The sequence below is a fragment of the Antrostomus carolinensis genome, unplaced genomic scaffold (genome assembly GCF_000700745.2).
Source record: "Antrostomus carolinensis isolate BGI_N321 unplaced genomic scaffold, ASM70074v2 scaffold8308, whole genome shotgun sequence".
In the NCBI taxonomy this organism is placed as follows: Eukaryota; Metazoa; Chordata; class Aves; order Caprimulgiformes; family Caprimulgidae; genus Antrostomus; species Antrostomus carolinensis.
Genome location: NW_010332236.1, coordinates 25,778 through 43,191, shown reverse-complemented (window position 1 = coordinate 43,191; position 17,414 = coordinate 25,778). Strand labels below are relative to the sequence as shown.

General features: G+C 36.7%; 1 protein-coding gene across 1 annotated transcript in view; it reads left to right on the top strand.

Moving 5' to 3' along the window:
- Positions 1-17,414, top strand: part of KIAA0232 (KIAA0232 ortholog) — a 49,057-nt gene that overhangs the window by 14,704 nt on the left and 16,939 nt on the right. Inside the window, 4 exon segments of the mRNA XM_029086337.1 lie at positions 1-87; positions 13,737-13,803; positions 15,148-15,229; positions 16,787-17,414. The exon segment at positions 1-87 is cut by the window's left edge and continues 25 nt beyond it; the exon segment at positions 16,787-17,414 is cut by the window's right edge and continues 29 nt beyond it. Of these exon segments, the coding sequence (XP_028942170.1) occupies positions 1-87; positions 13,737-13,803; positions 15,148-15,229; positions 16,787-17,414 (864 nt within the window).

The following is a 17,414-nucleotide window of genomic DNA, read 5'->3' as shown; positions in this document are numbered from 1 at the left end:
AAGAGTAAGAAAAAGTGCTCTGATCTAACACTAGAGGAAATGAAAAAACAGGCTGCTGTCCAGTGTCTTCGCTCTGCTTCTGATGAAGTAAGTTTGGACTATTTCATAGATTCTTAATACTTTACGCCCTTCTTTGTATTAGATATATTTAGCTTGTGATGCTTATCTTTTACTTTGTGGCTGCTTAAAATACAAGTTCCCCAAGAGTTCTCTGAGAGTTCTTTAGGAAATTATGAAATCTGTGTATGGCAGCAGGATTTCACAAAAGATGAAATGTAATGTCATGCTTTCCTTTCTGTAAGCCCTTACCTCTTCTTATCAGGCACAGCTGCAATGCACCATTTAATGTTGAAATTACCACAAAGCTTTGCATAAATATATTTCTTAAAATTCTAAATTTACTTTGTGTTGTGAGTGAGCAGCAAGGAATGTGCATACTGTATGTGTAATCTGGGATTGCTAAATAAAATGCAATGTATAGTAGCAAATGTTCACCTTCCAGATTACATCATTGAGTGGAAGTGGAGTTGGAGTGCCCTGACTGGAGAAGGTGAGGAGAGGTGAAGGCAGCAGGTTGAAGGAAGATGCCAGAGGCAGCAGATACCGTGTAGCTCAATGGAAAACTGGAGAAAGGGAGAGGTTATAGAAGGAAATGTTTAAAAAGAAAAAAAAAATCAGAAGTAGAGGTTAATGAAAGGTCTCTGGGGAGATTTTTCAGACAGCAGAAATGAGAAGGTCTATCTTTTAGTTTACAAAACTACAAATACTCTGATCTGACACTACTGTATGAAGAAACTGGTTGTGTTACTGCTCCCTACAGCTTCCTAATCACAGCTTGTGCTTGCTCAAGCATTTGCGTGGTTGTGTGGAGAACTGGATTGGGAAAGTGAATCAGTTTCCTGAGATTAACCTGGTTGAGGTGGAGGATGTGTTACCCCAGAGAGGTTTCCTGGTCAGATTTGTAGCACAGACACTTAGGCCAACAAGAGCGATGAAGGTATGTGGCCAAGAATAATGAAGGAAGTGGGGTTGATTTGTGTGGTTGTTCCCACCGCCACCACCTTCAGCAGCATTGCCATCATATCCTGGCTTCTTGTTTGGGAAGCTACTTGAACATTTGTTCGGTTACCAAAGTGCTAATTGACTAATTGAGAGATTTCTGAACTCTATTTTCCCTTTACTTATTTTCCTAACAAAGTGATGCAAAATATAATTTTGTGGGTAATTTGCTCTGCTGTCATAGTTAGAGAATGTTGAGGTCAGCACTCTGACTGCCATAAAAGTTAATTTAAATATGAAGCAAATATGAAGAAATAACTACAAGAAGTAATGTCTGTCTTGAGGATATGTCTGTGTTTGTATACTACTGATTTTATGAACAACACAAGTAGTAGTCTCATGTAGACCAAAGGAATACTGATGATCAATTTTTAGCTTTAGAAATTACTCTCTTAATGCATCTTCACATAACTGAAAATCAGAGAGTATCACTTAGAGCTAAATTTATATTATATAGAGAAATATAGTTGAAAAGAAAAAGGAAGGAGGTAAATTTATTAATAATCCCTGGTCTGCCTCCACTTCAAAGGTCACAGAATCTAAAACAGAAGAAGGGAAGAAACCCTTCAACTAGAATTTTGAAAGAATAAAAAACATGAGCGATCTGAAATGTTGAAACAAGTAACTTCCTCCTTTAACTCCTGCTACCTTGTCAGATTTTTATTGCTCAGCATTAATCTATAACCTGTAGACTTGTGTTATTTCAGGGCTATTTTGGCTTCTGTTGCGTACTCAAACAATTAAGCTTGCACATTTGTCTTTAACAAAATTACAGGTCGTAATTTTTTTAATGTATTTTCAAGCACAGAGTGGAACCTTTAAACCTTTTAAAAAAAAGTTGTTACTTAAAGCTGTTCTGTAGGTAGTTTAACATGAGCATTGCATAAGAGAGAAAAATAGATTTTTTTAATTATTATTTTTTACCCTGGAGCTGGGGGGACAGGTTATCTTGCTTTGATGTTAGTGATATTTTAAAGTAACTTGTAAGATGTATTTTATTTCTGCTTTTCAAACACACTTACTATGTTGGCTGGTTTCTGTACTTTGTTTGTGTGCTAATCTGATGGGAATAATCAGTAGTTTTTGGGCTGTGAAACATTCAAGCTGCTCCATGCAATGGTCATGATTTAATCTCTACAAAAAGACAAAAATACTGTTAACTGTAGCCAAAACTGACAATTAGTGGTGTGTGAGTGAGCAGCATTTATAAAAACTGTTGAGATACAACTAAATACTTTTTTCCTAATGCCACTTGAATTTTAAAAAATAATTATTTTATGAATAATCTGAAAATGTTTACCTGTACAGATTCTTTTTTTTTTTTTTTGTCAAATAGGTAGAAGTTGGGTATGTTCATTAGGACCTTAATAAATATGTCTACTAGCAGCTTTGCTCTCACAATTTTTATTTCTTGCAAGAGGTCTGTCACTAGTCCACATGGGCTGTCCTGGAGCTTGGTTATATTTTTGCTGTTCTCCTGTGATGCTTTTTTCAAAGTAGGTGGATATGGAAATACCAATATCCTGTCATGGATGTGGAATGCTTGCTCTGCCAGCCCAACCTCTTCTTTTAACCTTAACATTGGAGCAAAGGAAGCAAGGTTGAGGTAGCTCCATTATTGGGAGTAACTGAAAGAAGTCATAGTGCATTTAAACTTAAGTATATTTAAATAAATTTGTATTTAAGTGAAATGGTTATAATGTTTACCCTGTGTGTGTCTGTAGAGAGAGAATATATACACACATGAATGTGTACACACATGCAAACAAAAAAAAGACTCCAAAATAGGGAGACAGTTAAATGAAGATGTTACGATTCTGCAGTCTGATCTGTTTCAGGAGGAAGAATGTGCAGACAGTGAAAGGGTATTGAGGGTTAATTCTGTTGAGACTTTTCTGTCTCGTAGGAAATGACAGAGGTCCAGGTACCATGATTTTGATGTTTATATTTAATTACTTAAACCAGTGATGTGTTGAGAAATTGCAGGCAGTCTGCGTCCTCCCCCCCTACCAGTAATCAAAGGCCCTAAAATTGAGTGATCACTTCAAAAAGATGCTTGATAGGGAGAGGAAGTCGTAAAATACATTAGATTAAAAATAAATTGATAACAGTAAACACTGTTTTGTCAGACTTTCACTTAGTGGTTGAAATAAATATTTTTGACATCTTGTTTCTAGTGGGTTTTCATTTACATAGTATTCATTCTTAGGGAGTGCTTTATTTTGTTTGAATGCAGTTTTTTGTCTCTTACTAAGGATAGTAGTGCTGTAAAACTCCAGTCTAAGACAGAAATTCAAGATTCTAGTTACGATATTATGGTGGAGAAACCAAACATTTGACTTCAAAAAGCCTACAGTTTGGTGTTTATTTCTAAAACATTTCCTGAGTTATGGAGTATGACAAGTCAGGGAAGCTGAAGTCTTTTGACCGCTCTGCATCACTGTCTTGCAGTGGCAAAGCATGTTGCAGACTAAGTTCTTCTGTGAGAGGTGGTCTGATTTTGATAGATACTACCTGGTATATGTAAGAATGCAAACTGTTGATGTATTTATGTTCTGTGGACAGTATTTTTTGTGTGACAAGCACTTTGGTGTCTCAAGTTCTCTATCTTCATATGAGTCTTTGGCTGCAGATGCTCTTGTTGCAGTCAAAAGCAGAGAAAATGTAAGTACGTTGCAACTTGCCAGAAAATGAAGACAGAATGATGGTGAGAACTTTTAAGACAAGTACTTTAATGTAGTTATCAATGGGTGTTCTTACTGCAGTACTAAATTTTATGTTTTCCAAAATGCTTGGGGTATAAATAACACTGCAGAGACGTGCTCAATAATTAAAATTTTAAAAAGCTTCTTAATATTGACCTTCAGTAGAGACTTATCTTATTTTTTAGAAATTCACCTCTTGTGTTTTTACAAGGTAGATACTGTCTGAGCAAGACAGGAGTTAGAGGTTACTTGTTGAGACTGATACGTGTAAGACTTTTCAGTAGGTTTATTTCCTACTAATAATATTGAAATTAGTCTTGTTGCTTGTCCATTGGTAACAAATCCAAGATAATTACCTTTTAACTGACTAGTTTTCTGCTAAAGGTTGCATTGCTCAATAAAGCAAACAGGTTTTCGGTTGTGTTACTGTAGTTCCTATATAATATAGCTCATTCAGTGAACACTTGTAGTATTATATGTGAAATTCAACCCCAAGATGGTGCTAGAGTTTCAGTTAAAGCAATTGGTGTATCTATTCTGCTGAACTGTGTGAAGTAAGAAGGATGGGAGCAAGCTTTTTATCAAGGCCTTTAGTGACACGACAAGGGGTAATGGTTTTAAACTAAATCAGGAGGGTAGATTTAGACTAGATAAAAGGAAGAATTTTTTTACAGTATTCATCCCAGCACTTGTTTACCCTCCTGAAACATTGAACAGGTTGCCCAGGGAGGTTGTAGAAACACCATCCCTAGAAACATTCAAGGTTAGGTTGGACGGGGATCTGAGCAACCTGATCTAGTTAAGAGATGTCCCTGGTTACTGCAGAGAGGGTGGACTAGGTGACCTTTGCAGGTTCCTTCCAACCCAAATCATTCTTTGATTCTATGACATTTTAAGAATGAGCAAAGGAGACTACTTCCTATGTACCTTACTTTCTGCACTGATGAAACCAGGTCTCCCAGACTCTTTCCTTCTCTGCCTATAGGTGGCCACTTTGCCTAAGCTGTTCTGCAGCACATGTGGAGACATTGCTGCTCTCTAATGCTGCTGATCTCTCCAGGCATGTCCTAATGAGGTTCAGGCAATGTGTTCCATTTCTGAACTAATCAGGCTCTCAGAATCTGCCAACTGCCACATGAAACTGTGTACAATGTGTTAAAGTAAGAATTAGTCTTGGTTGATAGGTTCCATAAGGGATTTTGAAAGAGCACCGCTCTAATGTTTTTGACAAAATGCAAACAGTGCCTTCCTTCCCACCATTCTGAGAGGTTACTGCTTGGAGGTGACAGGAAACATAATTGGGAATTGAAACTTTGTAACAGTAATTTCTTTGAAATGTAGTCAGCTGTGGGCATGCTGCTGTTTGGAGCATTGGCTTTTGTTTTGAATTATGAGGGGGAATATAACCCTTCTGGTATTTGTATTATCATGTGGGAGCACTTACAGGAACAAGTGCGGCTCTGGTGAATTGTGTTGTTAAAAATTTGAAATTATAATCTTGTTCTCAAATGTACCTCACTTCCAGCACAAATTTGAGATGTGTCTAAATTAAGATTTTGTTGAAAATTTCTTAGCATTTGTCATCTTTCTTGCTCTGAGTGCAGAACTGTCAAACTTTCCATGCAGTTACTACAGTTCTGCACACATACCTTATTTGAAGAAATAAGCTCCTAATCAGGCCAAATGAATAAACTGGTTATGATTTCATGTCTGACCATATTTTTATTGGTGGGTTACTCTGGCCAACTATTGTAGTGTCCAAGGATTATGGTATCTGTGTGCCAGTTAGACCAAGGCACTATTGCACAAATGTGTGAGAACTGAGGCAAAAGGACTTGTGGAGCCTGTAGTGCAGGGACCGTGGGTTTTCCTTCTTATGTAGGATGCAAGATTAACTAGATTATTTAAAATTAATTTTAACCACTGGTTTATTTCTGCTGATCTCTGCTTCTCTGACATAAGGGGGTACCAGGAAGTCAGCTAGTTATTAGATATTAGATGGTTTGTCAAGTGATTTAACTTACATGTCTTCATATAATTGGAAGTGATGTGAACAGGAGATGTGTAAATGAAGTGCCCGATATTCTTTTGACTTTTTAAAAAATAAGTTGAAAGTGTTATTCAGAAAGCCTTGTAAGGAGGGTAACCAAGTGCTGGGATCAATACTGTTAATGTAAAGATAAAGGACATAATAAGAATGAAACAAGTTACGTAAAAGCCATCTTAACAGATCTGAAAGATGAAATGTTGAAGTTGCTGTTGAAAAGTACATATTTATTCAAGCAGAAAAAATGAGTTAAGGATCTGATAATGATGATGCTTCTGGAAACATATATCTTGACTAGTTAAGTTGTAAGTATTTCTGTGTGCCTGAGGATGATTTTTCAGAATTTTTCTAGGAAATTACAAAACACTTCACAAAATCAGTGAATATCATCTTCCTTCTGGGTTGTATGCAGTTGGCCTTCTGGAAAGGCATATGCTACCTCTCTCTAGAACACACAGCATTGTTTAGGAAAGGACTTAAAAATTGATCAGGAGCTATGAAAAATTTCAGACAAGATGTATGTTTTGAAAAATAAAATGGAGCTAGGATGGCACTCAGCTTCTTCTGTGAGAAGGCACCATAGGGTTTTATTATTTCCAACCAGTCATTGGTTTGCTGTGACAATTTGAGTTGTATTGCTTTAAGAGAATTTGTATTGGCTCTGTATTTTCAGATTAATTGGGTTCCAAATTTTCCTTCTTTCTCCATTGAAATACTATGTAAGCTATAGAATCATAGGATGGTTTGGGTTGGAAGGGACCTTTCAAGGTCATCTAGTCCAACCTTCTTGCAGTGAGCAGAGACATCTTCAACTAGATGGTATTGAATTTGGCAAACTATACTAGCCTGTGTTTTATAACTTCAGATACCATAGAGAAAATTGAAATGAATTTGTCTTGCCAAGGTAACCAGCAGAGAGTAAAATAATTCCGATAAATAAATTCCTTTTTCCTTATGACTTTGACATTTATATAGATACTCAGAGTACCACGTATCTGATTTGTCAGGTTACTGAAGCTGCTACTCTGAGTATAGGGGGAGGCTGAAAGTAGGTGTTCGGTATATTTGAAAGTTATTTCACCTTGTGTGTGCTCCCAAAGATAATGGGAGCAAAATGGGTCAAGGCAATTCTCTCACCAGCAGCTTCTCTGATAAGTCTGGGACAGAAAGTTTGCATGTGCACATCTTGGAGGGAGAAGGTGGCACAATCTTTCAGGTATGCAGTCATGGCCATGAAAATGACAGAGAAGTCTGTTACAGAGCTCTCCTGAATAATGACTTGTGTTTTGTCACAGAGCAATGTTATTGGATCGTAATTTTCCTTAATGTACAGAAATAATTTTCACCAAAAAATTGAATTGGGTCCAATTATGAATTCTTATCATATGCACAAGCAGACTTCAGTGGCTATGGCAGAGTACCTGCCAAGGAAATTTCATCTGTCCCGTCTGCATTTCACTTGATGCAGAAAATAACTTTTGCATAATTGGTGGGAATACACTTCTAAATTTTTCTCTCATTTCATTGCTAATATAGATAAGAACATTTCAGCATCTGCAAGCTGAAGTAGTGTAATTAAAGGAAATGTTACAGCAGCATTGCTTACAAGGATAGTACATCTTTTCTGGCTTTGAAGTCAGCATGTTTGTTTATAAGTGATGAATAATAATCAAGAAGAATAGTTTCCAGAGATGAATTACCCTTTCTTGGGGGATAACTTTTATTGCAATGTAACCTGCTATGGCAGGGAGCTACAAGAATTAAGTTTTAAATAACAGAAGTTTTAAATAACAGAAGTCAGATAGCTACAAGAATTAAGTTTTAAATAACAGAAGTCAGATTAGCTGCTCTAGTAACCCATATTTAGGGATAGCATGTTCATTTTAGGTTAGTTTGATCTGGTAGTTGACTTCTTTTATCTAGAATTAGTAAATAGCATGTGCTGTTATATCTCTCTCTTAGAATGTGTAGTGTGAAGTAGCAAATTACAGCTCTGAAATCTGAGCCTCATCCTAGATATGTGATTTACCTTTCCTAATGCTGTTTTAGTACTGAAAGCAGAACTAAGAGAGTTGCAAGAAAGTATTTTTTTCTCCTTGGTGGAAAGCTGTTGCTCTCATATTGCTCGAGGTTGTTTTTTGTAATATTAAGTCAGTATGCTTGGAAATCAATATTCTAAGGTCAAACGTTTATTGAAGATTACTTGGATCAAGTATTGATGAGCCCAAAAGAGAAGTTAATAAATAGATTTTGTTTTTTGACTGGTCTAATGTCTTTGTTGTAAATTATTATATGTACAAGTGAAAAGATAAAGATTTAATTGTGTTCTCAGTGCTGAAGGGTCGAAAAGATGGTGTATAAATACATACACTTAACTGTTTTTTAGTGTCATCCACCCTTTTATACTGGAGGAAAATCCCATAATGCAAACTGTAACCTTGTTTTGTTTCTTTGAACTCTGCCTGGATTGAACACTCCAGGAAGGCTGCTGTTATGGTGGATTCATTATTTATTCATTTATTTATTTAGGGATGATCTTGGGGTTAGGGATTTCTTTTAGTCTTTTTTTTGGTCTTTTTGTCTCTTGGGCACCTCTTTTGAGAGTACTTCTAACCAGAGGAATTACACTGTATCAGAATGTTAGAAAATGAAAACCTAGACTTTTATCTAGCTCTCATTATGCTACAAAATATAGAAATAGATGTGTGGCTGCAGTGAATCACATTTTGTGCCTTATTCAGTTGATGTGGATTAACAGCCAATTCATATAGAACAGCTACCTAATCCTCCTCTTGGTGACAGGCTACATGCCAAGAAAACAGTTCTGGTACACTGCAGTCGTGGTACCATCTCCATCTGGAGTCTCCTATGATCTGTTAAAAGAATGATTTGAAACTATGAATGTATTGATTTACTTTAATTTCTAGGTTGTTGGTATTTGTACTCTGTGAAAGAAACATATGTATTCTGCTCTAACTGATCTGTTTCAGCAGGGGTTTTAACTATGTGATCTCCAGAAGTTCTCTCCAACCTAAACAATTCTGTACGTCTGGGAAAGTGAAATGAGGATTTGTTTTAAAAGTGTAAGCTAGAAAGCTCTCAGAACCTAAAAGCAAAGGATTGATTGTTTTAATTGTTAAAGTAAAATGGAGTATAATGCTTTTGTTTATTCAAAAAGCTGAAAGAGGAACAAGGAGCTTTCCTCTTATCTTACAGACTTGAAGTAACAAGCTATATTTAGTAAATATTTACACTACACAAATCAAAGCTTCTGGAGGAAAGTTACTGACTTTCGTTAGCCTAAAAGCAAAAAAAAAGAAATCCCCCCAAACCAGCCCTTTCCTTTGAGTTGTATAATCTGATGTAATTTTTCAGTTTCTGTGTATACATTTATGGTGCATCAGCTGTGGAAAGCTCATTCTAAATACTGGCTGTCACAACTTTGTTTTCCTTTTTTTGTCCAGAATTTTTGGCTATTGCATATGTGCAGAACTGCAGAACAAAGTACAAGAGCCATAACTAGACATTGTTACTGGTGATGGGAAAGGGTGAAGCTCAGTGAAAACAAAAATTCTGCTGGCCAGTGCTATCCTCAGTTCCATAAAATAACTATGTGAAATAATAGTGGAACATGAACATTTGTGATCCATCTCCCGGATGGTGACTGCTTGTTTGCAGTGTTCAGAAGTAACCTACAAGTGGAGATGTATGTCAACAAGAGTTAAAGTGGCTCATGAAGAATCTGGGAGGAGCTAGTGTTTCACAGCTTCTTACAGCTCTTAGAACATAGAAGCCCGTGCCCGCTTTTAACGTAGGCAACAGTTTTTAATGGATTTGAATTTGGTGTACAGAATATTGTTTGGTTCACAATTAAACTGATTATTTTAAATTTATAAAAATATTTCAGACATAACTAAGTTTAGAGATTTAATGTCTTCTAGGAACATTTTCTGCAGCTACATCAGGATATGAACGTATGTACAAAAGCAATTGTATTGCTTTAACCTAATGAGTTACTGCTTATCGTCTCCGACTGCTCTACTTCCAAAGCAGAACATCTTAAAAAGATGTTAAAGATTTGACATTACATATATATGTATATGTGCATATGTGTAAAACAAACAAACAAAAAAAACCCCTCAAAACAATAAGACCCTCAAACAATAAAACCCCAACAAACATTTTTACGTGGGTGTGTGTGTATATATATATATATAATATGTGTGAGCTTTGCTGGTTATTTTAATTGCTGTCATTCCCCATTACACAGAACTACATTAATTTGGCTCTGAACAGAGTCATGTTGGTCAGTGAGGAAGACAGTGACTGTTAAGAGTCCTGTAACTCCAGCAGGCAGATTGACTGTTCTTGTTCATGCTGGGTGAGTTCAGAAGCTTAATTTATCTGTTAGCACAGTCACTCCTGTGCCAGTAACATAACACCTATCCTTTATGTAATCCTTCCCTTGCTTTAGCCACATGATGAGAAGCCAAAAAGAAGAACTTCTGATGGAACTGGATGTAAGTTAAAGCAGGGGAAGGAAATAAAAATGTGTTGGAAACAGTAGAACAGAATAAAAAGCATTTGGTGTGGAGGAGATTTTGTTCTGCAAAATCAAAAATAGGAATTAAAAAATTATATGCTGCCCTTTGTCGTTTGAATGAGAGAAAAGAGTATAAATCTGGGTCAATAGTTTAAATAATTTTACAGATAATAATGAGATTTAAGCCTTTCATGTTAGAATTCCAAAAGCAATCTTAATTAGGCACTAAGACTTCAGTGTTGAAAAAAGTTTTTAAGGTATTCCAATATTAGTAATATTTGGGGACTCTCTTTAAATTTGAACATAGGCAAAGCCCTTAAGGCAGATCACCTAATTTTGTTGACTTGATCGTGTCCTACTCAACCAAGCCAGCACCTGGAATATCTTACTTCCTGACAGCGGGGTTGGTGCAACTACAGTCTATTAACTTAAACAATGAAAAAATACAGTAACTAAATCTCAGAGAACAACACTGTCATATAGGAATAGTTGCTGAGGTGTTCGTTACATGACGTCTGCAGTTTGTTTTCATATATTGCAGTACGAGGTTGAGCAAGTGGTCTCTAGAGAGACCTGGCATTTTTCACGGTGGCTTCCCCCCTCCTGGTTTTTTTAAAGCTAGGGCTGGCTCCATCGGCGCGTGCTGTGCAGGACAGCGTGCCGCGCGTCAGCTGACTCAAGTATTAGTTTCATGGTACAGGAGGAAATGAAGCCTTTGATTCCAAAAGTTTTAACTTCTTCGGTGTCATGGTGAGCATATCGTTGCCGCTTTGGGGGATTTTTTTGACGTGATGTTATAATTAGGTTATGGAAGTGGATCTGTATTTCTTAGATTTTGAGTATTTGCCACAGGCGTCCGTTTGATTAGACAGTTTGGAGAGCTGAGCAAAAACAAGGCCAGCTCCTCCTCCGTTGACCTTTTGGGGGGAGGAAAGGGGAGTCAGGAGTGGTATAGGCATAAAGTGACGATTGTTACAGTTACATAGGTTTGTCCATGTTACTGTGCTGCTTGGTTCTTTCTAATCAATTTAATTTATGCTGCTAAATTTACTGATACAGAAGATGCCTTCTACAGTTTAATAGTGCTAAGTCATCCTCAGTTAAGTGTGTGGCATAAAGGTTTATATTTAGCACTTCAGTGCAGCAATGCAGTTAGGAACAGAAAATTGCTTTCTCACTTGACTGCAAGTAATTGAAATTTAGAAGTTAGCATAGAAGTCAACTGCTTCAGTATATGATTTTTCAAGTGTGTGTTTCTGATAGAGAATTAAACCAGCTAATTTCACTGTATAAATTAGTATTCCCTTTTCCATAGTATTTTATTGTGCTTTAGCAACATATATTCACATTTCTCAGCAATTTCTAGACAGTAATCGGGAGAAACTCTTAGATCTTGGAAAAATTAAATCTTTATACCAGTGTGGTGACACAGCAAATGAAACTTTTTTATGCATTTCTGTAACTTGACATTTGATCTGTGTTACCCTTGGAGAGAATGCATGTTCCATGACTATGCACACATGATCATGTCAAGTTCAGAAGGTGAGATAATTTTATAGGAGGTTTGTATAAGTCTCAGAATTTCCAAGTATGATATGGACAAGATGCTGGAGTTGTTACTGAGGAAACTGTGCGTAGGATGCAAGAAGTCACACGGTTCTCCCTCTGCCATTCCTGGTGGTACAGCAATGTGCAGGGGACTTCTTGCATCCTCCTCACTTCTTTCAGGTTGCTGTGATTCCAACCTTCTGTTTGCAGTAATGGAAAGTGCAAAGTGTAATCTCCAAGCATGATCCTCAAGCATTGAAATACTAGAACACAAATATCTACACAGTACCCACCTCACCTAGTTTTCCTTCCAACTGGAATGGTCATATTGGGCTGTAGGTTGGTATTTAGTATTTCACTGACAGGAATTTAACTTTCATTTCATTAGAGGACCATGGGGTTATCTCCTGTGGGACAGTTGGTAGTGTGTGTTTATTTTGCAGTATTTTGCTGTTCTGGTGCTCTTGCTTTATCTAAAACTACCTGCGAGTTGAGGCAGATAGCAAAAGTAGAAGCATGTGTGAGTAACACTAAAATGGGATTTAAAAGGAAGCTTGAGTGTGTGGAAGGTTTATGTGGAGGAATAAAGGAGAAAAATAGAGGCTTATAGGGAAGATGAAGAATGTGTTTATTTTTCCCTCTGCTCTTTTGAGCAAACACCACAATGTTTAAAAAGAAAAAAAAACTGTGCATTGTAAACTGGCAGAGCTATGGGATAAGTTTTGCATAAAAATACTGTGGAAATATTTTCCTCTCCCTCTCTGTCACCTAGACGTGAGGCTTGAGGCTGCACCTTGAGTACTGTGTTCAGTTTTGGGCCCCTCACTACAGGAAAGATGTTGAGGTGCTGGTGCACATCCAAAGAAGGGCAGTGAAGCTGGTGAAGGGTCTGGAGCACAAGTCTGATGAGGAGCAGCTGAGGAGCTGGGATTATTTAGCCTGGAGAAAAGGAGGCTGAGGGGAGACCTTATTGCTGTCTACAACTACCTGAAAGGAGGTTCTAGTGAGGTGGGTCTCGGTCTCTTCTCACAGGTAACAAGTGATGGGACAAAAGGAAATGGCCTCAAATTGTGCCAGGGGAGGTTTAGATTGGTTATGAGGAAAAACTTCACCAAAAGGGTTGTCAAGCATTGGAACAGGCTGCCCAGGGAAGTGGTGGAGTCACCTTCCCTGGTGGTATTTGAAAGATGGGTAGATGAAGTGCTTAGGGACATGGTTAAGAGGTGGAATTGGTAATGTTGGGTTTATGGTTGGACTCAGTGATCTTAAAGGTCTTTTCCAACTACTACAATTCTGTGATTCTGTATGTCTTCATACTGTTCTCCATTCACTTTCACTCCTGAATTTTTCTGTGTCCTTTTAACAGTCCCTTCCTCACAGGTATAAGTTGTGTGACCAAAGGGTCAAGCTTAGCTTTTTAAAATGCATCTTAGTGATCAGTTGATTCTTGAACTTTTATCCTGAGACTCTTGGCTAAATGGTAAGTGATGTATTCCGGTAAATGTGACAGTGCAGAGTTTGCAGAACCTTGGATATACAGTAATGCAACGATGTGACTTGTAGTTTGAAACCTCTGTGTGAATGTATCTAGATGTTTTGTGGAATCATTTTGACCTCTCATTAATGTATTTATAGGAATGGATTCATACCTAGTAATAATTTTGTTGCTTTTTAATGCATAGTTCCCATTCAAAAAGAAAAATACTAAGACATGTTTATGGTATTGATATCTTTCTATAAAATGAATATTCTTTTTAGTAAACTATGTTATTTTTTATCTTTTAAAAATTTATTTATTTTTTCCTTCCCCCACCCTTGTGGTTTTGTTGTGCAGAGCTCTGGGATTGAAACATTAGTGGAGGAGCTTTGCTCCAGACTGAAAGACCTTCAGAGCAAGCAAGGTGAGGAATAAATCTTTAAAACTTCTGAGGCCATATATTGTATTTATCAATTGTGTAATACTCAGAGATGTGGGGGTGGGGGGGCAGGCTGTTAATTCATTAGCTTTTAATACAGTCCATGCAATTTTAAGATATATTTTAATAATTTCATTCAAATAGTTTAAGCAATTCTGTACTAGTATGTTTTGTTTAGCTAAGAAATAGCCATTTACAAATGGAGTTTTCCTCATGAAATGCTATAACTGTTCATATCCAGCTATGCCTGCTTTTAGGGTAAATATTCCATATTCAGCATCCCTCCTCCCCACTAAAGGAAGTAAAAATAAAAGAGACTTGATTCTGTTCCTTTTGTGTATTGATAATTCCAAAGAGCATATAGGTCTCAAAATGCTTATATACTAGCTAGTCCTGTGAAGAGCATACAAGTAGCCATGGCAGAGAGGTGTGCTTAAAATTTCCAGGCTTTAGGAGAATTATAATGGGGACTTCATGTTGTCAGGCTTAGGGCAGGGAGCATAATATAAAATTGTGGTGTCTCCAGTGAAAGTTCATTGCACATAAATGTTTGCAGGCGCATAGCAACAGCCTTTGACATTTATAGTAAAATTAATATGCTTATCATGCAGTATAAGTAGCAATAAATAAGGGATAAATATTTACCTGCTTAAAGCATGGATTTAGCAGTTACTAGTCAGCTCTTACTGTTTAATAGTGCTACGCTGTGACACTTTCTTACTGAGCCAAAGTGGTGTTGACCGTGTATTTTGGAAAAAAAGTAAAATTAGTGTGTATCTCACACAATTTTTCGGTATTTTACAGATTTTAATATAAAAAATTAGAAATCTTTGGAGTCACCTCTCACACAGGAAATATGCCTTTACATCCAGCCAAAGCACAGGAACTATTGCAGGGGTGCTTCCTTTTACTGAAATACATGAGCTGCAACCTTTCATAAAAATGTTTAGTTAAATAGTTGATTTTTTTAAAAAATCCTTTTTTTTTTATATGACACAATGCAAGAAGGAGATAAGGATTTGGATATGAAATAACTAAAAATTCAATCGGAAGTCTCCTAGTAGGGTCATTGCTAACCATGAAGTTGCATGTTTGGGCAATTATGCAGGGCGTAGCAAGACAACTATGGAAAACTTGAATCTTGGGTGATAACTTGTAATTTCTTTATGTATAATAACCAGACAATATATTGGTCTATAATTTAGTGTTTTATGGAAATTTACTACTAGTACAGGTATACATTCTGGTGCATTTTGTTAAATAATGTTATAAAATACATTGGCTTTTTGAATTTTTCTGTTAAGCATTTGGAATTTTCTTCCAAAACAGAGGAGAAGATTCACAAAAAGCTAGAAGGCTCTTTGTCTCCTGAGACTGATTTATCTCCCACAGCAAAGGATCAAGTAGAAATGTATGCATTTTTAAATTATTATTATTATCTGAGATGTTTTTCTCTTTTCTCCTTTTACTCCTGTATTTTAACACAGTGAAGTTAACTTAGTGGGAAATGTGGAGTTTTGTGGATATTAAGAAATACATTTTTTTTGCTGCCATCTTCTTTTGTACATCTTAAATATTTAAATATGAGCATTTGGTGCCATGAGCTAGTTTTAATTTCTGACAAAGTCCTGACTGCTTTCTTTTGACTATATGCAGAACTCAAACTGTACTGTATTTTAGTTTCCTTAAGGCCATGTAAACTAGACAAATTAAAAGCCTTTAAAACAACATTAACTGACACATTGGACTTTCAGGGAGAGAATCTGTTTGCTGGGTTAATAGAACCAGAAAGTAGTTTGGTTTGGAAGAGACCTTTAAAGGTCAACTAGTCCAACTCCCCTGCAGCGAGCAGGGACATCTCTTACTAGATCAGGTTGCTCAAAGCCCCCTCATTCAACCTGACCTTGAATGTTTCCAGGGATGGGGCTTCTTACCACCTCTCTGGGCAGCCTGTGCCAGTGTTTCACCACCCTCGTTATAAAAAATTCTTCTTTCTTTCTTAGTCTAAAACTACTCTCTTTTAGTTTAAAACCATTTCCCCTTATTCAGAACTCTGTCTTCTCTTGCAGAAATGAGAAACTGAAACTCTTTTATAACCTTTAAACTCTTTATAACCAAAGTAGTCTATTAGGCACCAAGTACCCGAGTCCAGTGTTACGGAAGTACCCAGGAGTTTTATCATTGATTTCTCTTCTGTATCTCTTAATAATAACCATTGGTAGCAACAGTCTAGTAGAAGTGTTGTGCAATGGATGATACTTCTTCAGGGAATTGATTGTGCTAATGTGCATTTAACTTAACTGACTTCTGAATGTTTTTTAATAGGTTTTCATTGAAATATATGTGATTCAGTATAAATCTGTTTCCTGTCAAACATACTACTTTAAATGTTGCAGAAAACCATATTTTAATTTTGTCCCTGTTGCAGAAAGCTGTTAAACATCTTAAACTACTCAAGAACTAATCTTTTTTTGCAATAGATTTTTGTTAATAACTGGACAATCAAACCATGTAGAACTTAACAGATAGTGTTTCATTTCACAAAGGAGAATTTAAAATCTGAAATTCAGGACTTCCTCATTTATACTCTAAATCAGACATGTTTGATATGACTGTAGTGAATTGCTACATTACCTAAGAAATCTGGAGTCAGGCCTTCCCTGTTTTAAGCATCCACAATTTCTGTCTACAGTGAAGTATAGTACTCCCTAAAAAAATGGTATTTTTTTACTTGGCAATGTGTTTTTAAACATATATTAATATAAGCACTCTTAAAGCTTATGTTAGTCTCTTCTTTGTTATCATTAAAAAAAACAGTGCAGTGAGTGGCATGCGCATATGTAGAACAAACTAGATCTTTTGGCAATTAGATTGGTAGTGGTTTGATGTGATTGTGGTAATACTTTCTAATCTTATTGCCTGTCTGAAGTTCTGTGATCTGAATGTTACCTTTTTGTTTTACTTTAAGGTACTATGAAGCATTTCCTCCTCTTTCTGAAAAGCCAGTTTGCCTGCAGGAAATTATGACTGTATGGAATAAATCCAAAGTATGCTCTTACTCTAGCTCCTCATCTTCATCCACTGTTCCACCAACTAGCACGGATACATCTTCTCCAAAGGACTGCAATAGTGAAAGCGAAGTAACTAAAGACAGAAGTAATAAAGTATCTGCCACTGTCCAGGAAAGAACCCAGCAGAAGAAAAGTAAAAATGAGAAAGAAAACAAGTTTAGTAACAACACTGTTGAAGAAAAGCCTGTTTTGTACAAAAAGCAAGTCCGACATAAGTCTGAGGGAAAGATGCGTCCTCGCTCCTGGTCATCTGGCTCCAGTGAGGCTGGCTCAAGTTCTAGCGGTAATCAAGGTGAATACAAGGCATCAGTGAAATGTATTAAAGTAAGACACAAAACGAGAGAGGTTCGAAATAAAAAAGGGCGCAATGGGCAAAGCAGGCTCTCAGTGAAATCTGGTGAAAAGGTTGACAGAAAAGTCCACAGCGGAAGCAGTAGCAGCAGTAGCAGCGGGTCCATCAAACAGCTGTGCAAAAGAGGTAAAAGGCCATTAAAAGAAATTGGAAGAAAAGAAGCTGGCGGTAAC